At 43.1% G+C, this 20,420-nt stretch overlaps 2 protein-coding genes across 2 annotated transcripts; both read right to left on the bottom strand.

Annotated features, from left to right (window-relative positions):
- Positions 1 to 28: 28 nt before the first annotated feature.
- Positions 29 to 9,937, bottom strand: cyp27c1 (cytochrome P450, family 27, subfamily C, polypeptide 1). The gene is made up of 9 exons (XM_070969451.1): positions 9,499 to 9,937; positions 8,067 to 8,257; positions 7,529 to 7,725; positions 7,027 to 7,236; positions 4,788 to 4,951; positions 2,322 to 2,488; positions 2,014 to 2,092; positions 1,596 to 1,799; positions 29 to 1,253 (listed from the first exon to the last, which is right to left on the bottom strand). The coding sequence occupies exons 1-9, from the start codon at positions 9,784 to 9,786 to the stop codon at positions 1,134 to 1,136; spliced, it is 1,620 nt and encodes a 539-aa protein (XP_070825552.1). The 5' UTR covers positions 9,787 to 9,937; the 3' UTR covers positions 29 to 1,133.
- Positions 9,938 to 11,261: 1,324 nt separating this feature from the next.
- On the bottom strand, positions 11,262 to 20,239 carry ercc3 (excision repair cross-complementation group 3). Its single transcript, XM_070969289.1, has 15 exons — positions 20,054 to 20,239; positions 19,210 to 19,409; positions 18,861 to 19,097; positions 18,673 to 18,722; positions 18,454 to 18,589; positions 17,349 to 17,519; positions 16,751 to 16,955; positions 16,282 to 16,596; positions 15,983 to 16,167; positions 14,869 to 15,071; positions 14,666 to 14,762; positions 14,158 to 14,275; positions 13,938 to 14,056; positions 12,658 to 12,807; positions 11,262 to 12,550 (listed from the first exon to the last, which is right to left on the bottom strand). Exons 1-15 carry the CDS (start codon positions 20,079 to 20,081, stop codon positions 12,413 to 12,415), a joined length of 2,352 nt encoding a protein of 783 aa, XP_070825390.1. The 5' UTR covers positions 20,082 to 20,239; the 3' UTR covers positions 11,262 to 12,412.
- Between the last annotated feature and the right edge of the window lie 181 nt (positions 20,240 to 20,420).

The raw sequence follows: 20,420 nt of genomic DNA, 5'->3' as shown, positions 1-20,420 counted from the left end.
GGATCTTGACAAAGGGCAACATACAATGTTAAAATAATTAGATATTTTTTATTGTTTCCCAGTTTCACTGGAACTACAGTAAAAAGGTACAGAAAGACAAAAGAGCAGATAAATACAAAGATATGATTTCCATTTTCCTCCGTGCAAACCAGTGTGATCCTTCATAATGGTACAATCCAACAACTTGTCTCTTCTCCTTACAAAAACTTAACATACATTATCTTTCTCAGTAAAACCATAATGTAACTGGTGCTCACTTCACACAAACAGCATATAAAACAAAAAAAATACTGAACATGTTTTTTGGACCCAAATGTGTGAAAAAAATAGATGCACACTTCATTACGTGAGCAAATGTTCTAATTAATTCAGTTTATGGTGGTTAATTCATTAGCTCTAACTCACAGGGTGATCAAATTAATTTTTATATAAAAACGCTGGAATTTTTTTTTCCTACAACTACAGTTTTTCCTACCTGTGTTTATTATTTCATGGATATACATGGGTTAAAATCATCTGATGCAACTCACTGTTACTAACCATTGTGGTGCCAGAAAAAAAGAAAAAAAAAGCTACCCGCAACAAAATTTTGGTTTGTGACACAGTCTTAAAATAAAGCTCATTATATACATACTGTACCTCTTAAAACAGCAAATCTTCAGTACATTCATGATTACCCTTCAACATTCTCAGTGAGTTACTTTCTCATGCTCAGGGAGGAAACTGTGATTATGTATTAATGTGTGTGCACACATTATTACATACATGAATGCACATCAATATATAAAATAATACAGTTTGAGTATATAGACTGCAGTTCATTTTTCCCACTCATTATTTTGAATAAAATGAATAAAAACAGTCCAAGCTGAAGTGGTTTCCACTAAGTACATATAATATACATACAAGAAGAGTCTTTACATTGTCAGTCCGGTACTATCTCTGTGTCCTCCTCACTAACGAACAGGAGAAAGTGAGACACGTCTCTTGCCTGAGTAAAACCTCAGTCTCAGCTCGTTATCTACAATCTAACAGTGGAAGGTGTACTAAAAGCAGTGTATTTAATTAAAAAACAAAGAATCAGCACTTTAAAAACATACAGTACAGTAGACCTTACGGGGAGAAGTCCGCGTCTAGTTTTCCCTGTCTGTGAACTGCAGGTGGATGTGGGCAGCAGGGCAGAGCAGGCCGTGTGTTTTGGCCTTAACATCGGCAGTGAGAGGAGAGACGCCAATGTGGAACCTTTGAATGAGCTGCACAAGAAGCAAAAACACAGATCAAATTGGGATGATTGTTTAGTTTAGGCTCGCTTGAATTGTTTGGAAAGCCTGGAAAAGAAGGCAAGATGGATTATTTAATTAGTATATACTCTCATGTCTATAGTCATATAGAGGAAATGTTGGTCAGTGGTTTGTGCTGTAGCCAATGAAGGTGTGAAGACTGAAGAAGAGTGAAAGTTGAGTTGGTTTTCTTTGTTTTTCTGCTTACATAGTTGTATGCATGACACAACAGCATACACTTCATTCATTCATATTGGTTGATATATTTACACAAACATGGATGTGTGTGTGGCCAAGAGTGGATGAATCCCCTACCCTTGTGAGAACTAGATGCATCTCTAACTCAGCTATTCTCTTGCCAATGCAGCTCCTGATGCCGTAGCCAAAGGGAATCGAGCCAAAATTGTCAACACGATCTGTGGAATCTTTCCGGATCCAGCGATCCGGTCGGAAGTCTAAAGCATCAGGGAAGTTCTCTTCATCCAAAGATGTGGAGTAGTGACACAGGGCCAACTGAGTCTAACAGAGTGGGAAAACAGAAAAATGTCTGTTGTGTAATGAAAACAGCTGTGCTATTGTACATGCCTCTGTACGAGAGTGAGATGAGTAATGCGGGATCAGGTTACATCTGGTTCCACTGTAATGTTTTTGGCCGGCTCTTATGGTCACGCTTTTTCTTCAGCACAAGCACACACTAGAAGACTCGCATCTATTATGTCTCCATCAGTCTTACCCCTTTGGGGATGAAGTATCCGCCCACCACCAAGTCATCCTGGGTAATCCGTCCGTTGCCTGGGAGAACTGGAAAAAGCCTGCTCCCAGGGAGGGGTGCACAAAGACTGTTATTCAACAGCACTATACATTAATCTTCTACAAAGTTTAATTGTAAGATAACCAGACACAGCGAGGAAGATAATGAACAACCCCTAATTTTCTAAATCTCTTTAACATTGCAATATTGCAAGTGAGAGTAAACCAAAAAAAAAAAAGTGAGACATTGACAGCTACACTGGCACTGGAAGACTTTAAAAAACTATGCACCTGAGAGTCTCTTTGACCAGCCCCCTGATGAGAGGCAGACGAGGGACATCCTCGGCTGTGGCCACTGTTCCAGGTCCCAGAGTCCTCGTCACTTCGGTAAAGATTTGCTGCTGTATATGAGGGTGGCGGGCTAACAGGTAGCTGGCCCACGAAAGGGTGAAGGATGTCTAGGAGAACATAAGAGGGTATTTCTTTAATTATATGTAGTATGTTCCATGAAATCTGTTGCCTTTTTTCTTGATGTTTTGCAACAGGTTTGACTACAAGCTGATATAAGAGTTTCTGTGATGTTGCGTAAGTGTTGGGAAACACTGAGGGGCTTCAGGGGAGAGGGGGGCCAACTCCACGTGCTAAGCAGACGAGTCCACTCCACTACCAGCTGCACTCTCAGCCCTTTATCCCTGAATACACTGAACTGTGCCAAACACTTAGCAGCATTACTGTGCTGTTTATATCAAATGTAATGAGGATACAGAGAATTAGAAGTAATCCAGTTATAATATCACAGAATTCAAATTGAAGCCAGTTCTCCCTCCCTCTGTTTTTTTAAATTTGCTGTGTATCATGTTCGATCACTTCCTCCTCAGTGGGCTCCCTCTGCCAACACTTCCCACACATCTTGTGACACACCCTGATCATTTTCATTTCCCCTTTCCTCTATCGCAACCACCCTACGTACTCAGTTATCTCACTGTTCTCAATTGTCCCAACACTGACATTTTAATCCCAATGACGTGGGCAGATGAGCAAATGATATGAAAACAGGTGTCATCTTTCCTGCATTCACATCACATCTTCATTGACTGTACTGTAGGCCATGTTGCCCAAACCCATATCTTACTTCTTTCCCTGGCACCCCGTCTATCCTTTCATCCGGCCTCCTCACTCTGATACTCATACATGTCGTGAAATGCATGTGTGGAAGAGGAGATGCCTTGTTTTTGCTAAGATCACACCGAATAGACCCCAGAGGTCAGTCCAAGGTCAGTATCTCTCAGTGGAGGGACTAATGAGCAGAAAAGTCTATATCCTTGTTTGAGACTCGCCATCCTTTTCACTGTTCCCTCTTCCCCCTACTCTTCCTCAGATTCTCCCTCCCAGTCTGTCATCGCCCTCTTCCCATCAACCAACTTGCACCTAATCAACCCCAGCTGGGACAGACGCTGGCAACACCTCAGACAAAGCCAGAGAGGAATCATATGACAAAAGCTCATCCAAACAGAGCTCTAAAAGGCTTAGGCCTCTCCCTTCTATCCCCCACATCTTCTCTTCATTTCCTAACATCCATCGTACATCCCACTCTTTTTTTCTCTCCCCCGTCCCCCCTATGACGCCAGTTCCCCGATCTTCGCTGTTTCGTGACAGCGTCCCTCTTCTGCAGCCCCCTCTGCCCCCCCCCCCCCCCCCCCAGCCCATCTCACCTCTGCCCAGTCTGTGCTATAACTCTGGCTGTGGCTAACGTGTCTTGACAGCTCTTTGTGTGTGCTGAGTAAAGGCAAATGCACCACGGGGTCAGGTAATGGCTCAGCTAAGTCCACCCCCTACCAGGACGTGGCCGTTGCAACAAGTTCAACGAAAACACACACACCCTTTTATCCCGTGGCCCCAACTCAGAACAAAACAATCTACACCCATAATTCTCATTAACCTGACAGTACCCCAAACAAATTAGGCAGCAACTGTGCACATGTGCACAGAGTATGCACACAGATGCAAATGCACACACATGTGTACCAGACAAGTGTGACACAGTTGAGAAATGATTCCTAATATCAGGCAACACATTTTTTTTGTCTCAGAGATATTAATGTGTGTAATAACAAATATCATTTTTCTGCACATCTTTCATTTTCTGCCTGAGTTGTGTCATGTGGAGGTGTCTGATGACTCAGTGGGTTGAGGCGCCAGCCATGCAAAAGTAACATCCTGGGTGTAAATCTGGCCCCGGGATCTTTGTTCTTCATCATGCCCCTGCTCCCTACAAGTTTCCCCATTTCCATATTCTTTAAACTGCCAATTAACGAGGTATAAAATTCCCCAAAAACGACATTAAACCAGCCATCTTAATTATTTGCAAGGTGCTATCTAATTAAGCTCTAACGTGGAAACGCATGAACACATAACACAGATGTCTGGCAGAGGGGGAAAAAAGACAAAAGCCCCCCTGTGTAGATCTAACAGACAGAGACAAATGACAAGAAACTAAATCTGAGTGAGAACAAGTTTGTCAGTGGGACACCGTGTAACCCCCCGATTCACTGATCTGACCTGACGCTGGCACAGCTACACAGGCACGGATATGGCGCCAGAAACCCAACCCCTGAAACTCAACACTGACTCCAACACACACATGCTACTCCCAACCCCTCCACCTCCTGCTGAAGCCACACTCACTGCACCTCTCCTCAAGCCCCTCTCTGCACACGTCCTGCAGCCACACACACACACACACACACACACACACACCGTGTCGACACCAGCCAGTAGCATCTCCGTTGCGTTGGCGTAGATCTCCTCTATGCTCATCTCCTTGGTAATGAGCAAGTGTGTAAGCAGCCCCCCCTTCACCTCCTCTCCCCGCTCCAGTTGGGACTTGATCTCTGAGAGCCTCTTATCAACGTGAATGCGGCCTGTGATCAGACAGAGACAGAGAAGGTGGGATGAATGGAAGGGGGGTTGAGGGGAGGTGAGAGAGGGAAGTGAAGGAGAGGAGAGAGGGGAAAGAGGAGGTTATGTAACAGATGGACCCCATACTCCCACAACCCCATAATACAGCAGAAGAGATTTACATGCAAATCAACATTCCTTTCTATTGATGCCAGGCTATTTATGCAAAAAAAAAGTTTGCTAATACTCGACCAGACTTCAACTTTCCGGCTTTGTATTTTAAAACGCACCACGGAGGAAGCATTATCTAACATGTTTACAACTCAAAAACCACTTATAAGAAAGTTTTTTAAAGATTTGGGCAAAGGGACAAGAAATCTTACAGGGGCATTAGTTTACTTGTCATGAGGAGTGCTCCTCAGTCTGTTAAAACAGTTGTGTCAAGTCTTCTGGGGCAGGATATATCTGCCTCCTCTGCTTCCAATCCCTTTGGTTTTCTTTTTAATCTGTCCGTTGCAAGTTCACCAACTTCCTAGAGGTGCAGTACTAAACTTCTGGAATACCCTTTTAATATGAAAATCCTTCAACGACCTCAAGCAGATAATTCACTAGAACCTGCAACTCGATTCCACAAAAGTTGAAGAGAATTCAACGATTTGCAAATCCTTTTCGACCCATGGTCAATTAAATACAGTACAAAGATCATCCATCCATCCATTTTCTATACCGCGTATCCCTTTCGAGGTTGCAGGGGGTGCTGAAGCCTATTCCAGCCGTCAACGGGCGAGAGGCGGGGTACACCCTGGACCGGTGGCCAGTCGATCGCAGCAGTACAAAGATAAGATATTTAAATGTTCATACTGATAAACTTAACTGTTTTTTTATTATTTACTATTTTTCAATTATTGTAAATTTGAGAACACATTCAAAGAAAGTTGGGACTGGAGCATGTTTACCACTGTGTTTCATCACCTTTTCTTTTAAAAACACTCAGGAAACTGACGACATGAATTGCTGAAGTGTTGAAAGTGAAATTCTTTCCTATTCTTGTTTGATATACGACTTCAGTTGCTCAATAGTCTGTTATCTCCACTGACATATTTTGTGCTTCATAATGCACTACACATTTTCAAAGGGAGACGGCTCTGGACTGTGGGCAGGCCAGTCTGGCACCTGCCATTTTACTGAGACGCCACGTTGCTGTAATGCACAGCATGCAGCTTGGAACTGTCTTGCTTGAATAAGCAGGGACGTTCCTGAAAAGACATCATCTGGATGGCACCATGTTTTCCCTGAAACCTGTATGTGCCTTTATGCATTAATGGTGCCTTCACAGACTGCCTACTGCCCAAGCCATGGGCACTCACACACCCCATACCATCACAGATACTAGCTGTTGAACTTTGTGCCAGTAACAATCTGGATGGTGCCTTTCCTCTTTGGCCTGGAGGACACGACATCCAAAAATAATGGGACATGAATTCGTCAGCAGCGTTTCTGGTATTGTTGAGTCTTAACTTGCAAACCTGGAGTGATGAAGTCTGTTTACCGACAATGGTTTTCTGAAGTGTTCCTGAGCCCGTGTAGTAATATCCTTCGTACAATCATGTCGGTTTTTAATTCAGTGCCAAAGGGATCAAAGGTCACGGCCACTCAGTGGCTTTCAGGCTTTGAGAAACTTTGTTCTTGAACAGTGGTGGTGAAGTGGTGAACCTCGCTCCATCCTTCCTGGTGGACCCCCAAGCCTGTTGAGGATGCCCCTTTCATACCCAATCATGATACTATCACCTGTTACCAAAGAACCTGTTTACCTGTGGAATGTGCCCTTGTCCCAACTTGTTTGAAACGTGTTGCTGGCATCAAATTCAAATGTATATTGACAAAAGCATTCAAGTGTATCAGCTTGAACATTAGAAATCTTGTCTTTGTACTGTATTCATCTGAATATAGGTTGAAAAGGATTTTCATATCATGGCATTCTGTTTTTTCACATTTTGTACCCTGACTTTTCTGGATGGTACAAGTACACCAGTAGACAACACACAACTATGCTAAAAGGTATTTATTGGGGGAAAAGTACGAGCTGTACACCACTTACTGAATTTGAAGAGGCCATCCCAAGAGAGACAGAACTCCTCCCATGGTTTGGGGATGATGGGTCGCAGCCACTTGGGGATCGCCCCAGCATACATGGTTGTCTTGAAGGAGCTGAACATGAGGTGCAGTGCACTGATGTAATCTTGGGTTTCATGGGGAATCTCATTTTCCAAACAGCCCAGTCGGCACTCGTACAAAATAGCTGCCACACCTGTAAAGACAAAGGAAACGAGAGGAGGAGATGGAAAGCCGCAACAATTATTCATGACCCATCACTTGTTTGTTGGAATCTAACATAGATGCACATCAGCGGTTTGTACGTTTCAGCTGCTGCTGTTGATGGATTGTCAGGACTTGACAAGAATCATCGCGTGGAAAATGTAAATGTGAGAGGATTGAATGACATAGTTTGCATTATTTCCTATTTTTTTCTCTTTCTCTCAAATCCATCCCGCCCGACTTCCAGCTCCTTCACAAACAACCTTTGGAGTACCTTTACCAACCTTCCATGGCGTATTTGAAGAAGAGGTCATTCACATTGAACACAGTTGCTCCGTCAGAGTCCTCGCGCAGAGAACAAACTTTCTTTATCAGGTCGTCCACCACTTTGTTCACGTCATCAGAGAAGACTGCGACGTCACGTGGGCGCATGATGAGCTGTCTGAGCACGCTCCGCATCTTCAGCCAGTCTTCTCCCTCACTGGGAAACAGGACACAGGAGAAACGGTGAACTTCTGGCAATCCCACATCTTATTTTAATACAAGACATTGGCAGACAGAGGTAATAGCGGCGAGGCTGCTGAAAAAGGATGTGGCAGGTACAGTATTTCAGACTATAGAAACAAGAGCAGACTATTGAAAAGTCAAGAGCATGCACACTAGAGGTGGGCTGATCCTGGAGATGTAGCCCAGCCACAAAGTTTTGCGCTGTGCCCATTTATACATATAGAAACTGAGGCGATTTTCCCATCGAAGCCCAAGGTCAATCATTTCAGGAGGCCCTTGTCCTACCTTGAAGGTCAAACGTTAAAGGGGACTTACGCTGAGATGAGGCCAGTGGAACGGCCTCTCATGTCTCTGTACTCCTTCCAGGACTCCATGTTAGCTCTCTGAGGGGTCACGCCCTCGGCCCTCAGCACCTCAGCCACCAGGTCACGGCCCGCCACTGAGACCACCAGCTGGGGCCCAAAACGGGATTTGAAAATTTTGCCATACATCTTCTTGTGCTTCATCTAGAAAGCAGGAGTGACACCAATTAATAAGTAGTTTTTACTTGCTTCACTTAGAGAAACTTGGTGAGTCAGAAGAAATCTAAATGTACAAACTAGCTCATAAATGTAAATGTATTACAAATAAAAACAAATCTGTTATCAATTTTATCCAACTGATGGAGATCAAATAGTAATTGTAACTGAATTCATTTCAGCTGAATAGTGTTGTACGCCAGCCAAACCAGTGGTGTCACTGGATCTCCAGTAGAACCAGTCTGTTACAGTGATATTTTTTAAATCTTCAATTACCCACCACTCAGATAAGGCCTACCTTGATTTAATCTGACTGCTGTGTCAGCAAAAGTGGATATCTATATTTCAATGCCTGCAGAAAATGGTAGCATTCACACAGCTGCTCTTGCTGTTTATCAAATAACCAGCTCTTGGAGGAACCTGGGGATGTTCCATGACCTATTGTTGGTCTGATCTTATCCTCAGTCATGACTTTTCAAATACTGCTTTAAATGAAATTTCTTGACTCTTATAAAATATGTTAGTAAGCAACTATCCAATCTTATCACTTGAGAGTAATTTCCGGATCAAATTAAGAAACAATACCTTATGAAGCGTAAACAAATATCTGGGGTAAGAGAGAGCGCTGTTTAAATTTCAATACACACATCTAATTAAAAATAATTAAAATGACGATGAAAATAGTGGAATTTAACAAAAGAGGGCGAGCGTCTTCATCTTACCGTGGGCAATTAAAGATGTGTCATGATACAGTGCGTGTCATTATCAGCTTCAACATAAGATCATCAGCTGTGACTTATTGGAATCTAGAGAATACATCACAGGGTACGTGACAAAACAGGTTCTCATCTTGTCTTGTTTTGACGTGTCGATTGACGACTAAATTTGGCTAATTTGCATTTCCTGTCTTTTTTTTTTTTATCCTCAGATCTTCTCCAGAAATTGGGACCAAATAGTTTCGTGACAAGATTATCAGCTGCAACTTGTCATAGACAAAACACATTCAGTGTTTGATGTAACTCACGTGAATTTGAGTGGAAAACTGATCAGCTGCCAAACTCCTGGTGCGCTTTTACGCAACGGCCTGTGCCATTTTACGCATAGGTGGCAAATTTAGCTGACGCTGAGAATTTACAGGCTCTTCGCCACTGGTGGGAAATACAAAGAGATGTCTTCATCTGTCAAAATCAAACGAGATAAAGTACAAAAAAGGCATTTGGACACATTACCTGAATTTCATGAATTCTGCTAAACCCGTCTCTCCAGAAGAATTCGATCAAGTTGGATAAGGTGCTGGGTCCAGGCATCTCCTTCAGGGTCTTGATTAAAGGTTTCTCGCCGACGTTCGCCGGTTTGATCAATTGTTCAGGCAGGGCTTCCTCTCCAGCCGCGATCCCAAAAGCCTCGCTGGCTGCTGACTTGTGTAAGGCGCGTAAAATGAAGAAAAGCTGCTTATTTAGCCGGTCGCCTTGAAAGTTCTTCCAGCATGCTGTCGTAAAATGAGTCAGGATTGCCATGATTTGGACACTTTTCGGTGTTTCCGTGAGCAAAAACGATGTATGACTGAGTCTTCTGCAAAGTCTTCAAGCGCAGAGTTCACATCTGCAAATGCATGTTCCTGGCACGTGTGAGACGCTGTCCTCCCTGTGTGGTAATGTAATATTAGATGGGATTGTATTGTGGAGCGCTTTTAAATAGTTGCTTGTACAACCTCAGAAGTGGAAGAGGATTGGATGTTCGCTTCAAAAGAAGGGAGGGATAAATTCGGGTGTGGGCGTTCCCCCCCACTACCGAAAAAAGCTGCTGGGTTCACTCTTTTGTTGGAAAAGGAGTGTATTACAACGTGCCAAAACACAGTTACATCACAGCAATCAATCAGACTGCGTGCACACGCACACGCCGCACCCTTGCACACACACGCACACACATACACACGCACACTGGACATTGACGTGGTCAACGTTACGTGAAGACACATTACATGTTTACATTTAACCCCCCCAGACCGTCTGGCTCAATGTAAGCACGTGCACAATTCATCAGCTGTTAACGCCTCCATATGTAAGCGCGCACTGGTTTTGATCGTGTTTAACAGTCATATTTGAAGAAATGCTGCTGGGATACACTCTGCGGAGACAAACTGCCGAGAGAAGTCTGGAGCTCATAGAAGCAGGAGATTTATATGAGTCACATCTCTCTTGAACCTGATATGTAATTAAAACTTTCCGGAAAGATAAATGCTCTGGCAGCTCAGCAAACGTAAAACATTTGCACATTATTTATGTCTGTCTCAGAAAGCACACACGCAGACATGAACTCGGTCTTAACTCTTCATTTCCTATATGCAGTAATGTGTAACTGAAGCATTGTCTTGTTTTACTTATCCTGCCTTGTTTCAATTTTTACTCACTGTTTTGTTTACTCATGTATCATATCTTACTTTTCTTACAGATGTTTCTTACTAGTATTCCCTTTGTTGCTGTAACATTTCAAATTTCCACACTGTGGGATTAATACAGGACTCTCAAACTGCTTTTTGAATTTAAGGTGTCTTTATCAGCTCTCTGAGAAATGGAAACACTGAGCTAAAACTACTAATCACAAGTCAGAGAACTCACAAGCCATCCATCAACTATGAGGATATGAATCAGCACACGTCATATCCTCATGTCTTCTTCGAACAATTTCTCCATTTTGCTTCATGATAAATGTACATCAGTGGGATGACCCATCCTCTCACTCCTCTCATCTCAGCGGATATGTGAGTTTAAACCTACTTCACTACTTTTCAGTCCTTCCAAACCAATAAGCCTCAATTCTGCCGAAGACAAAAAATAGGGATTAAACTAAACAGGCGACAGACGGGGTCACTCAGAGGGAATCGCGCCCTGCGGTCCAGTGAAGGGTGGCTGGGCAGAGGTGGGTAATTTCCCACACTCAACACTTTGGCAGCTTGTACAAGCCACCCGACTGAAGATTTTTTTTTTTTTTTGGAAGATCTTCAAGTCATCAACAAGCAGAGGAAGCAGACCCCCCAACCCTTCAACCCCCTCTTGCCCCCACTTGTATTCATGCCAAGTTTGCCTCCTTTTGGTCTTCAAGCGGAAGGAACCTCGCAGACACACATTCCTTTGGCCAAATTGAAAAAAATAGTTGTGTGGGGAAAGTATGTACTACAGTATATAAAAACCTGTCACCATTAGAATTCATTTCTTAGGAGACGAATCTTCATTCCAGCATCCCGTAGCTTCTGGTTTTCCCTTATGGCTTGCAAAAAGACACAAAACATGCAGAGCTTTCATTCTTTTAGAATCAGAGCCAGAAACAGGAAAAGGTCATTTCAAGAAATAATTTTTCTTTTACAAAACAAATTCAAGAAAATTTTAAAGAACGGAACAAAACATGTGAGTGAACACTGCCATCAGTGGGCCGATCGCGAACAGATTGATGCGGGTTTAATCTGTGGTGTTTTAATGCATAAAATGTAGTCACATTTAGAAAAATTTGCATTGACAAAAGTCCAACATACATCCTTTGTTTTGCCCCTCATGTAGTCATTCTGGAAACCACTGACAGCAGATAAAACACGTTATTCCACTCGCAGCCAAATGATATAGAGCTGATCTTTAGCTACACACCACCTATCTGTTATACCCCAGTCCCCATTCACTCCCATCGTAGACATTTGTGGTTGAAATGCACAGCGGAGAGCAAATCAAAGCCTTCAAGCATTGTGGAATATCGGTTGAATTTCAGAACCAGTCCCTAATTGGCCATTACAGGCTAGCTGGATCACTGCAACGCAGCACAGTTGTTTTTTTAAGAGAGCCAACAGTGGTTGACATTTGGAAAGAGTTTGCGTTTCATCTACAAATGTGGTGAATGTAGGCGCATGAGGAAGCTGGAACATTCAAATTTACCACACTGAGCAGTGGAGCTCTACAGGCATCATCCGCTGGATTCTTAACCAGGTGTGCAGGTCATTTCAACTTCTTCATCATCAGCTACCAGGAGGAAGCTGTGTACAGTACATCATTAGCTCAGATGATACTCAGTTTCAGGTCATCTCCAGTCATTGCTCTGCTCTCTGGACCAGCTGGTCCTGAGCCTCAGTATAAGTCTTCAGGGTTTGAGTCAGTGAATCTACTTTCTGAAGCGCTTGAACAGCGGATGAACGCCCTTGTTTAGCGCGGAGGCTTTGCTGCCTCGACTCTGATACTCCATGTAAACGGTGTCATCTGCGCCTGACATGGAGCTCATGGTGCCCACTCGCCTCGAGAACTGATAAGGAGAAAGACAAAATGTGAGAATATTGTAAGAAGCCATATCACAGCTGTCAGCACGCAACAGCTATCATGTGTATGTGTTATCTGAGTCCAAGTCCTCACCTGCGGTCGTGTGCCCAACTCCCCCGCCACCACTTCCTCCTCAGCATCCAGGTCAGAAGCAGCCAGGACCTTCTGAAGCAGCATCTGCTGGTCGTCTCTGCTGGAGAACATCAAGTCCTCTTCCTCCATACCTGCCAACTTTGTGATCACCTAGGAGAGAAGAGGAACATGGAAACTTAGAAATATTTCGAAATGGTACAAGAATGAAGTCCAAAGATCACACGCACAGTTTTGCTTATTCATAAACTTTTTTCCATTTGTCCTGAAGGATTTATCACAAAAGAGTTCTCCTGATGTAAACTATCTCTGTGAGCAGAAGATGCTTTTTCCTGAAACTAGTTTCTTTTCTGGTTCATGCTTTGTTTTGTCCCTCTAAAGCAAACTTCAGCTGTTGCCAGAATAACGCTCAGATTTCAGTGCTGGTGCATTTTGGCCCGATTCACACAACTCAAGTCCAGCCAGCCTGGATCTGATGAAACCAAACACTTCTGAATACATAATATCAGGCTCTAAGTAGCCTGGGGTAAGCACACCGATAACAGAAACTGGGAAAAAAAGAAAGACTTTTCAAAATTGACACTGTACTTTAGAGTTGGGTGATAATGACAGTAGAAATGTGTTCACTGGTGAAAAATTAGTAATGCGGTTTGCACCGTGGGAGCTACCTGTAAGCTGTATTTACACACTGTCATTCACAGTGTATGCACTGCTACCGCTACACAGCGAGTGAGTGGGAGTGTTGATGACATTGCACGGAAAATAGCTGCTCGATAATCTTTTCTGCTTGCTTGTACATTGCAGATACATCAAAATACATCACGTCATTGCAAAAACAGTCATCATTATGGATGAGTCTTCCTGCACAGTCCACCCAGGTTCCACCCCTCACCTAAACCATACAGAGTATTTCCAGTAAATGAGAATACGTCTGACACGGACAAATGTGCCATGTGTGAAAGGGAAACTCAGACCTCGCAAGGTCACGTGATTTGGGCAGAAGCTCAACACGTTCTCCTGTGAAGTGAGAGCAACAGTCTGTGGTGGTAATGCACCTCTACTGCATCTCTCGTGTGGAAGTTCCAAATAAAAGAAGAAAATCTTTAAATTCAGTGTCTAGTGTGACTCAGCCTTCAGTGTAATTTTTTCAAGCAACAAGAGCAAACTGATATGGTTATAGGTCATGAGATTCATGAAAGATATGGGTCTGGGTGAAGTTAGTGCTGCAATTCCGTGAGGAGACGTAAATAATGTGGGATGATAAGACGCTGCAGTGAACACACCTTAAAGCTGTACCCCTGATCCACCAGGAACCTCTGCCTCTTGGTGGAGTAAGCCATCTCCTGGGTGTCCTGGGACACCAGCGAGTAGAAGTACGCATTGTACTCCTCTGCTACCATTCCTAAACAAGAAGCAGACAGGTGGAGTGAGAATAACTGGGTTTTGTTCATTGGTGGAAGTAATCAATAGAGAAATATCAGAATGTGTCACAAATAAGCAAACCTTTCTTGGCTCGTAAGACCCTGCCGAGCCTCTGGGCCTCCTGTCTGCGTGATCCACCGTGAGAGGAGATCTGTATCAGAACGTTGGCTTCTGGCAAGTCAAATGAGGTGTCTCCAACCTGTTTGGTAGAGGGAACGTGGTACAAATTTACATAGATAAAATACCACCACTGTATCACTGTGCCAGTAGACATCTACTGTTTCATCAAAGGCAACCATGTGTCTGATTTCCTTTTACACATAGATTTGAATCCCTGACAAGGTGCAAACTGAAGAAAATGTTTCATCATGCTTGCATCAAGCAATAAAAGCACCGAATCCATATAATAAACAAGAACGCTGTGTCATACTGTACATATTTACATGCACAGTATGTAACCTGACTTTTATCATGGACAGTTAATAGAAACACTGGTGTGTCCTCTACTGGCCACAAGAGGGCGTATGGTGGCTGAACAATTACAATCTATGCTACATACACAAAATCCATGACAGATTGATTGGTTTACCTTGGAGATGAAAATGGTGTTGATCTTGGGGTTGTGTTTGAAGTTCTGTAAAATCTGCATGCGTTCCCCCTGGGAGGTTGGACCATAGATGTAAGGCCTTGAGAGGAAAGTGAGAGAGCAGAATTAAAAACATAAAGACATCTTATCTGAACAGGCAATTTAATGAAACATTCAAAGTACAGCACTTTATGTAAGTAATTTACTTGTTGAGGCAAATGGCGTATTCCTTCAAGGCAAACACATTGTCAGCAAAGACAATGATCTTGTCATTGCGCCGCTCGTGGAAGCGAATGAGAAACTGGCAAGCACGGAACTTGTTGGGGTTCATCGTATAAAGCAGGATGCGCTTCTTCGTCTTAATGGCCACATACTCTCTGTAAAACTCTGGAGACATCGGGCACCAGACCTGAAGCACACACACGGGGACATCGTTCAGCTTTATTATTGTCGAACATGCTCATTTAGTCACGCAGCCACCTGTCATATAGTGAGAGCAATAATGAAGACATAATGCATGAGAACAGAAGTCATAGTTCGAGGCCTGCATTGCAGTTTTACTGTAGTACACTTAATGAAATAAACTTTTCATTTTGGTTTATTATTTGTTCATTTGTAAAGGCAGTGCACATTCATCAACATCACTGTAAATGTGCTGGGCTTAGCTCAACAACTAATTTGCACCCGCAGTCCTGACACAACTAAAAACTGACAAATGATATAAAGCAGGGGGCGCTTCTTTTGTCTTAATGGCCACATACTTCCTGCAAATCTCTGGAGACATCAGGCAGTTTTATCAGTGTGAAACGTGCAGAAGTGGAAAACAGTATAACAAAGCCTTAGATCATTCATGGGTACATATTTTTAACTGCTGCATGCAGAGCAGTTTGTCATTTCTACTGGCACAATATTTCAAAAGGTTACTTTAAATTACAAAAAACTTGTACAATTATAAAACAAGGTTACCTAAAATAGTCAAAACAACCTCCTTAATCCTTAAAATGGACCTTCCACAAACAAAGATCTCTGACTGAGTCATATGATATTAAGCTTTACGTAACCACTGGTTTGTACAACCAAGGAGCGCACTCTCTGAGATATGTTTGTTTACAAAGAAGTCACTTGTTTATTGAGTCGAGGCTACAAGTAAGGGTCCACCTCTTGTACATGTGAGACACCAGCCCAAATTATTCAATGATCAACATGTTGCACGTGGCGCCAGACAACTCTGCAAGCTGTCTGACACATCACAGATGTCCAATTCATGAAATATGATGTTTAAGTTCCTTTGTCTTTCTGGTATAAAACTGTAAGACTCACCTCTGCACACTGGACTTTGGCAATGTAGCCGTTGTTCTGCAGTTCCATCCAGTTGGCCTCAAACAGCTTAGGCCCGATTAGGAAGTTGAGGTCCACAATCTTGTCATCTTCTCTAACCAGTGTGGCGGTGAGTCCCAGTTTACAGTGGGCCTGGACAATGGTCAGTACACGACGAAACATCTTGGCTGCAGAGAAAACACAGAATTATTATGTTAGCATAATATCACCAAAACATGTGTCTAGATCCCACTGTATCCAGAGGAGTTACATTTGAAAACAGATGTCCTGCAACAGCTCACCAGGGATAGTGTGCACCTCATCCAGGATAATGAGTCCCCACTCTTGACTCCGCATCCACTCCATGACCCTCTCAGCCTCCCAGGAGCGCTTGGTGGTGTGTCCCAGCATAGAGTAGGTGCTGATGGCCACCGAGCAGCCGATGGGCTTGTCCTTGGCGTCGGAGGTGAAGCGGCAGATCTGAGAGTCATCAATAGTGGACCACATCTTGAACTGAGCCTTCCACTGCTCCACTGACACCGAGGAGTTACCCAACACCAGGCAGCGTTTGCGCACCGTGCACGCCGCCGTCACGCCCACCAGAGATTTGCCCGCTCCTGGAAAGCAGAGGGGAGATAAAACAATTGAAACATTCAAGATTTATGCTACAAAATGCTGTAAATGCCACTTAAGGATTGTGTTTTTGTGTCAACCAAATGCTTCGGCTGTGCGCTTTCTGTTTCACTCATTGTTCCAAACCAGCTGTCTCACCACAGGGCAGCACGATGACCCCAGAGCGAGCTCGTCCATTCCCAAACATCTTGCGCAGACTCTTTTCCTGGTAGGGCCTCAACACAGCAGTGGGCTTCAGGTCTATGTTGATGTCGGGGTTGACCGTATCATTGCGAAAGTCGTACTCTGCTAGGAGAGGGTACTCCAGCTGAATGCAGCGCTTCTGCAGCTCTTCAATCATCTCCTACACCAGATCAGGGAATAACACAACAGGTCAGAGCAGGGCATAACACAATGTTGATGATCCTTTAATTGATTTATCAAGCAAAACATTCTCTGGTTCCAGGTTCTCAAATATGAAGATTTGCTGATTTTTTTCTCTTTCATATCCTTTCATATCCTGTTGATCTGATAAAATAACAAACTGAAGAAATCGCCACAGACTCTGGAGAACTGTGAATGCCATTTTTCACAATTTTTGACTGTTCTCTGACAATTCAAGCAATCAGTTGTAAAAATAAGAAATTAATCAATGATGACAACAATTATTAGTCGCAGCCACAGGCAACAATGTTAAAATCTAAAGAAAACGAAAGGATTACTGGAACAGATAATGCTACAAAAATCAAACGTGTACCTGGCGAATCTCAAAGGACACAGTCTGAGTCTCTTCCTCCTCCTCCTCTTCTTTATCCATCTGCTCGTAGTAGCTGAAGATGTCCTCAGGGACCTGCTGGGTTGACGTTTGCTCGTCGGTGGGCTGCTGTGAGGAGGAGGCACCCCCCTTGTCCTGAATAGACTTGGAGATCTGTCAGGAGACGCAGAGGGACATTTGTTGTTCTATGACCAGGATCGCAGTTACAACAGCTGCTGGGCCTTTTCAGTGTTAATTCCAAAACTTCTTACACACTGGTCCTTTCAGGGCTTGATATGACGCTTCAGTTCCTGCATCAGAAGACAACCTTCCTCAGGTCATCAATATCACTTTGTTCAAATGTACGCATAACGACATCTAGCTGTAGCTGATGTCGCTACATCACACTTGGCTGCGATTTTAAGTGTAATGCTGGGTGTTGGAGCCAAAATACATTTTTTTGGTTATTTTTATTTATTCAGATGAATCATCTGACTTTTTTATGACGTCATGTCAAATTTAACTGGTTGCTATGGTTGCTCCTGTCACCTGTCAATCTCAGTCAGTTGCTATGGTAACTGATTTATACCTGGCAGTGATTGAACCCAGGTGGGGTGCAATGAGTGGGGAAGCAAACGGTTTTCGACCATGAATACGTGTTTTTTGTTTTTTATGGGCTGTGCAGGTCGACATTCAACATCTTTCGTTTTTTTGGAATTTTATACATATTTTTGGCTTGATATGCAAATAAATGGATTGGCATATCCAAAGAGAAATATAACTCTGGACACTGAATTATATGGACACGCACACGCGTCAGACTTTGGAGAAAAGCTCCTGGCCCCTCGCAGTAGAGCTATAAGTGTAGGCTCTACATTGGGTATTGCCAGAAGTGTAAGTCTAAATATGCAAAGGTCTCACCAACAATGCCTTTTATCCAAAGAAGAGTAACAGTGGTGTTTTAGGTCTCTTCACCCAAAATTAGGTAGTAAACACAAACATGTAAATGTTTGAGAGATGTTTAAATTCATACATTATTTAAAGTTAAAACAATAATGAATGTTCTTATAAGCTTGTGTGTGAGTGAAAAAGATTTTGAATGGCATACCGCCGACTTGCTGTGGATGACTTCAGTAATGAGCTCAGTGTCCGCTCCGTCTGCGGTGCGCAGACGACATTCACGGATCACGTTGTCCTGTAGAAGGCGCTGGATCACATCAGGGAAGGCACTCTCAACAAAATACCTGAGGGTGGACAGGCGGAACGGTTAAAGAGGGGGTGATTGATGACGCAAAGGCAGAGGGAACGGTTGCTGAAATGACTTTACCGATTGTGCTTGAGCACCAGCTTGACTTTGCCATAGCTCACTGTGCAGAGCTGAAAGAAAAGAGAGCGTTTAAAAGCAGTGATTAATTAACCACATTTTTCACCTCTGACATTAAAGCTGGAGATTTTCCAATAACTTTCCCCCTCCCTCATCTTCCCTCAAACCTCTAAATACTCTCTCATTCAGACCTTAATGAACTGCACGATCCCATCAGGTACTGATGTCTTGCTGAGTTTCTGCAGGTACTCCACAATATCCGAAGTCTGCAGCCCCACACTGACAGCTGCATACAGGGAATAGGCTGTCAGCTTGTACTCATGGATATGGTTCGGCCTGCACACTGGCTCTGCAATGGCCACCAAGAAATCCTGGGCGTACTTATACACTGGAGAAAAGGCTTCAAGAAAGATGTGTCCATCTGGAGCCTGGAGGGGAGAAGAAGAATATAAAAACAAAATAGGAAAATATGCAAAGAGACAGACCTTTTATTTTGTAAACTGCATGAATGAGGAAATGAACAATCCAAACACATCTTACCACCCAGAGGGGGCGTGAAGCGTGATCATTCTTCAGCATCATCTGAACGCGGTAGTCTTTGGCTCCATACTCATCCAGTTTAGTACTGGACTCATCCACTTGTTTCCCTGCAGCAGCAGGTATGGCCTCCTGAGACTCATTGCCCACTACCTCCTCCTCATCATCTTCCTCCTCGTAGAAACGCTTTTTGGACTTCCTGTCTGTAGCCATGAGTTAGAAAACACCATCAGCAATAAGGATAAACACTTTATAAATAGAAACACATCACTGTAAATTCTCTTGCTTTAGGATCTTAACACACGTGTGGCCACATAATTTTTCTACACAAGATCTGGGTACATCCTTACAGCTTATAGCTTGTCCTGCTTTCTAAAAAGTTAGCCTTTGTCCAAGCATGCAGTTAGCATGGAGCACACAGTTACATGCCTCTGTATGTTTGTGTGCTAAAAGACACATTTTCAATCAATAAGTCATACAGTTTATAACAGATTCCTTCTTTCTGAAATACAATTTCGTCGTTTTAGGCTGTTTTATTCTTTACAGCTTGAGAGATATCAATTACACCCATGAATGCAATACGAGAGGCACAGAATGTGGACAGACACCTATCATATGATATTACCATAACAAATATAAGTATTTAAGTAAGAGGAAACGACCAACACCTGCCCTGGACTACCATTTCAATACAACTATCTTTAAGCAAAACAGGGAATGATCAAGTGCATGTGTAACGTGAGTTTCAGTTAGCTAAACCATTCCTCCCTCAAGAGCTGCGTCTTTCGGCTTGTCATACAGTTAGCTAACGGCTAGCTAGGTTAAACCATAAATATTAGTAACTCACCCCGATCTCCTTTATCCTTTTTACCCATTTTATATATTTTAATATATGGGTAGCTAATATCTTTCAAAACATGACAGGCATATCTTCATAACATGTCTGACATCCCCCTGAAATCCCTCAAACACGGTGTGACGCTGAAGTTGCTTCAAGTATGTACCGATGCTGAGAGCGCGAAAATTACATCGCAACATACTTCCGGTCTCAGCTATCAAAATAAAATATTGTTTGATTTCTACCTATACCTTGGAAAAAATACTTGAGTGGGAGTCTGAGATGTAATTAGTGAAAGATTAATCACAGCTCTTTACTACATAGCAGCATCAAAAATACACATAAATACCCTGAAATGTTAGCCATGTTCATACAA

The sequence above is a fragment of the Chaetodon trifascialis genome, chromosome 1 (genome assembly GCF_039877785.1).
Source record: "Chaetodon trifascialis isolate fChaTrf1 chromosome 1, fChaTrf1.hap1, whole genome shotgun sequence".
Taxonomy (NCBI): Eukaryota; Metazoa; Chordata; class Actinopteri; order Chaetodontiformes; family Chaetodontidae; genus Chaetodon; species Chaetodon trifascialis.
The sequence above is the reverse complement of the archived record's forward strand: the minus strand, read 5'-3'. Positions and strand labels throughout refer to the sequence as shown.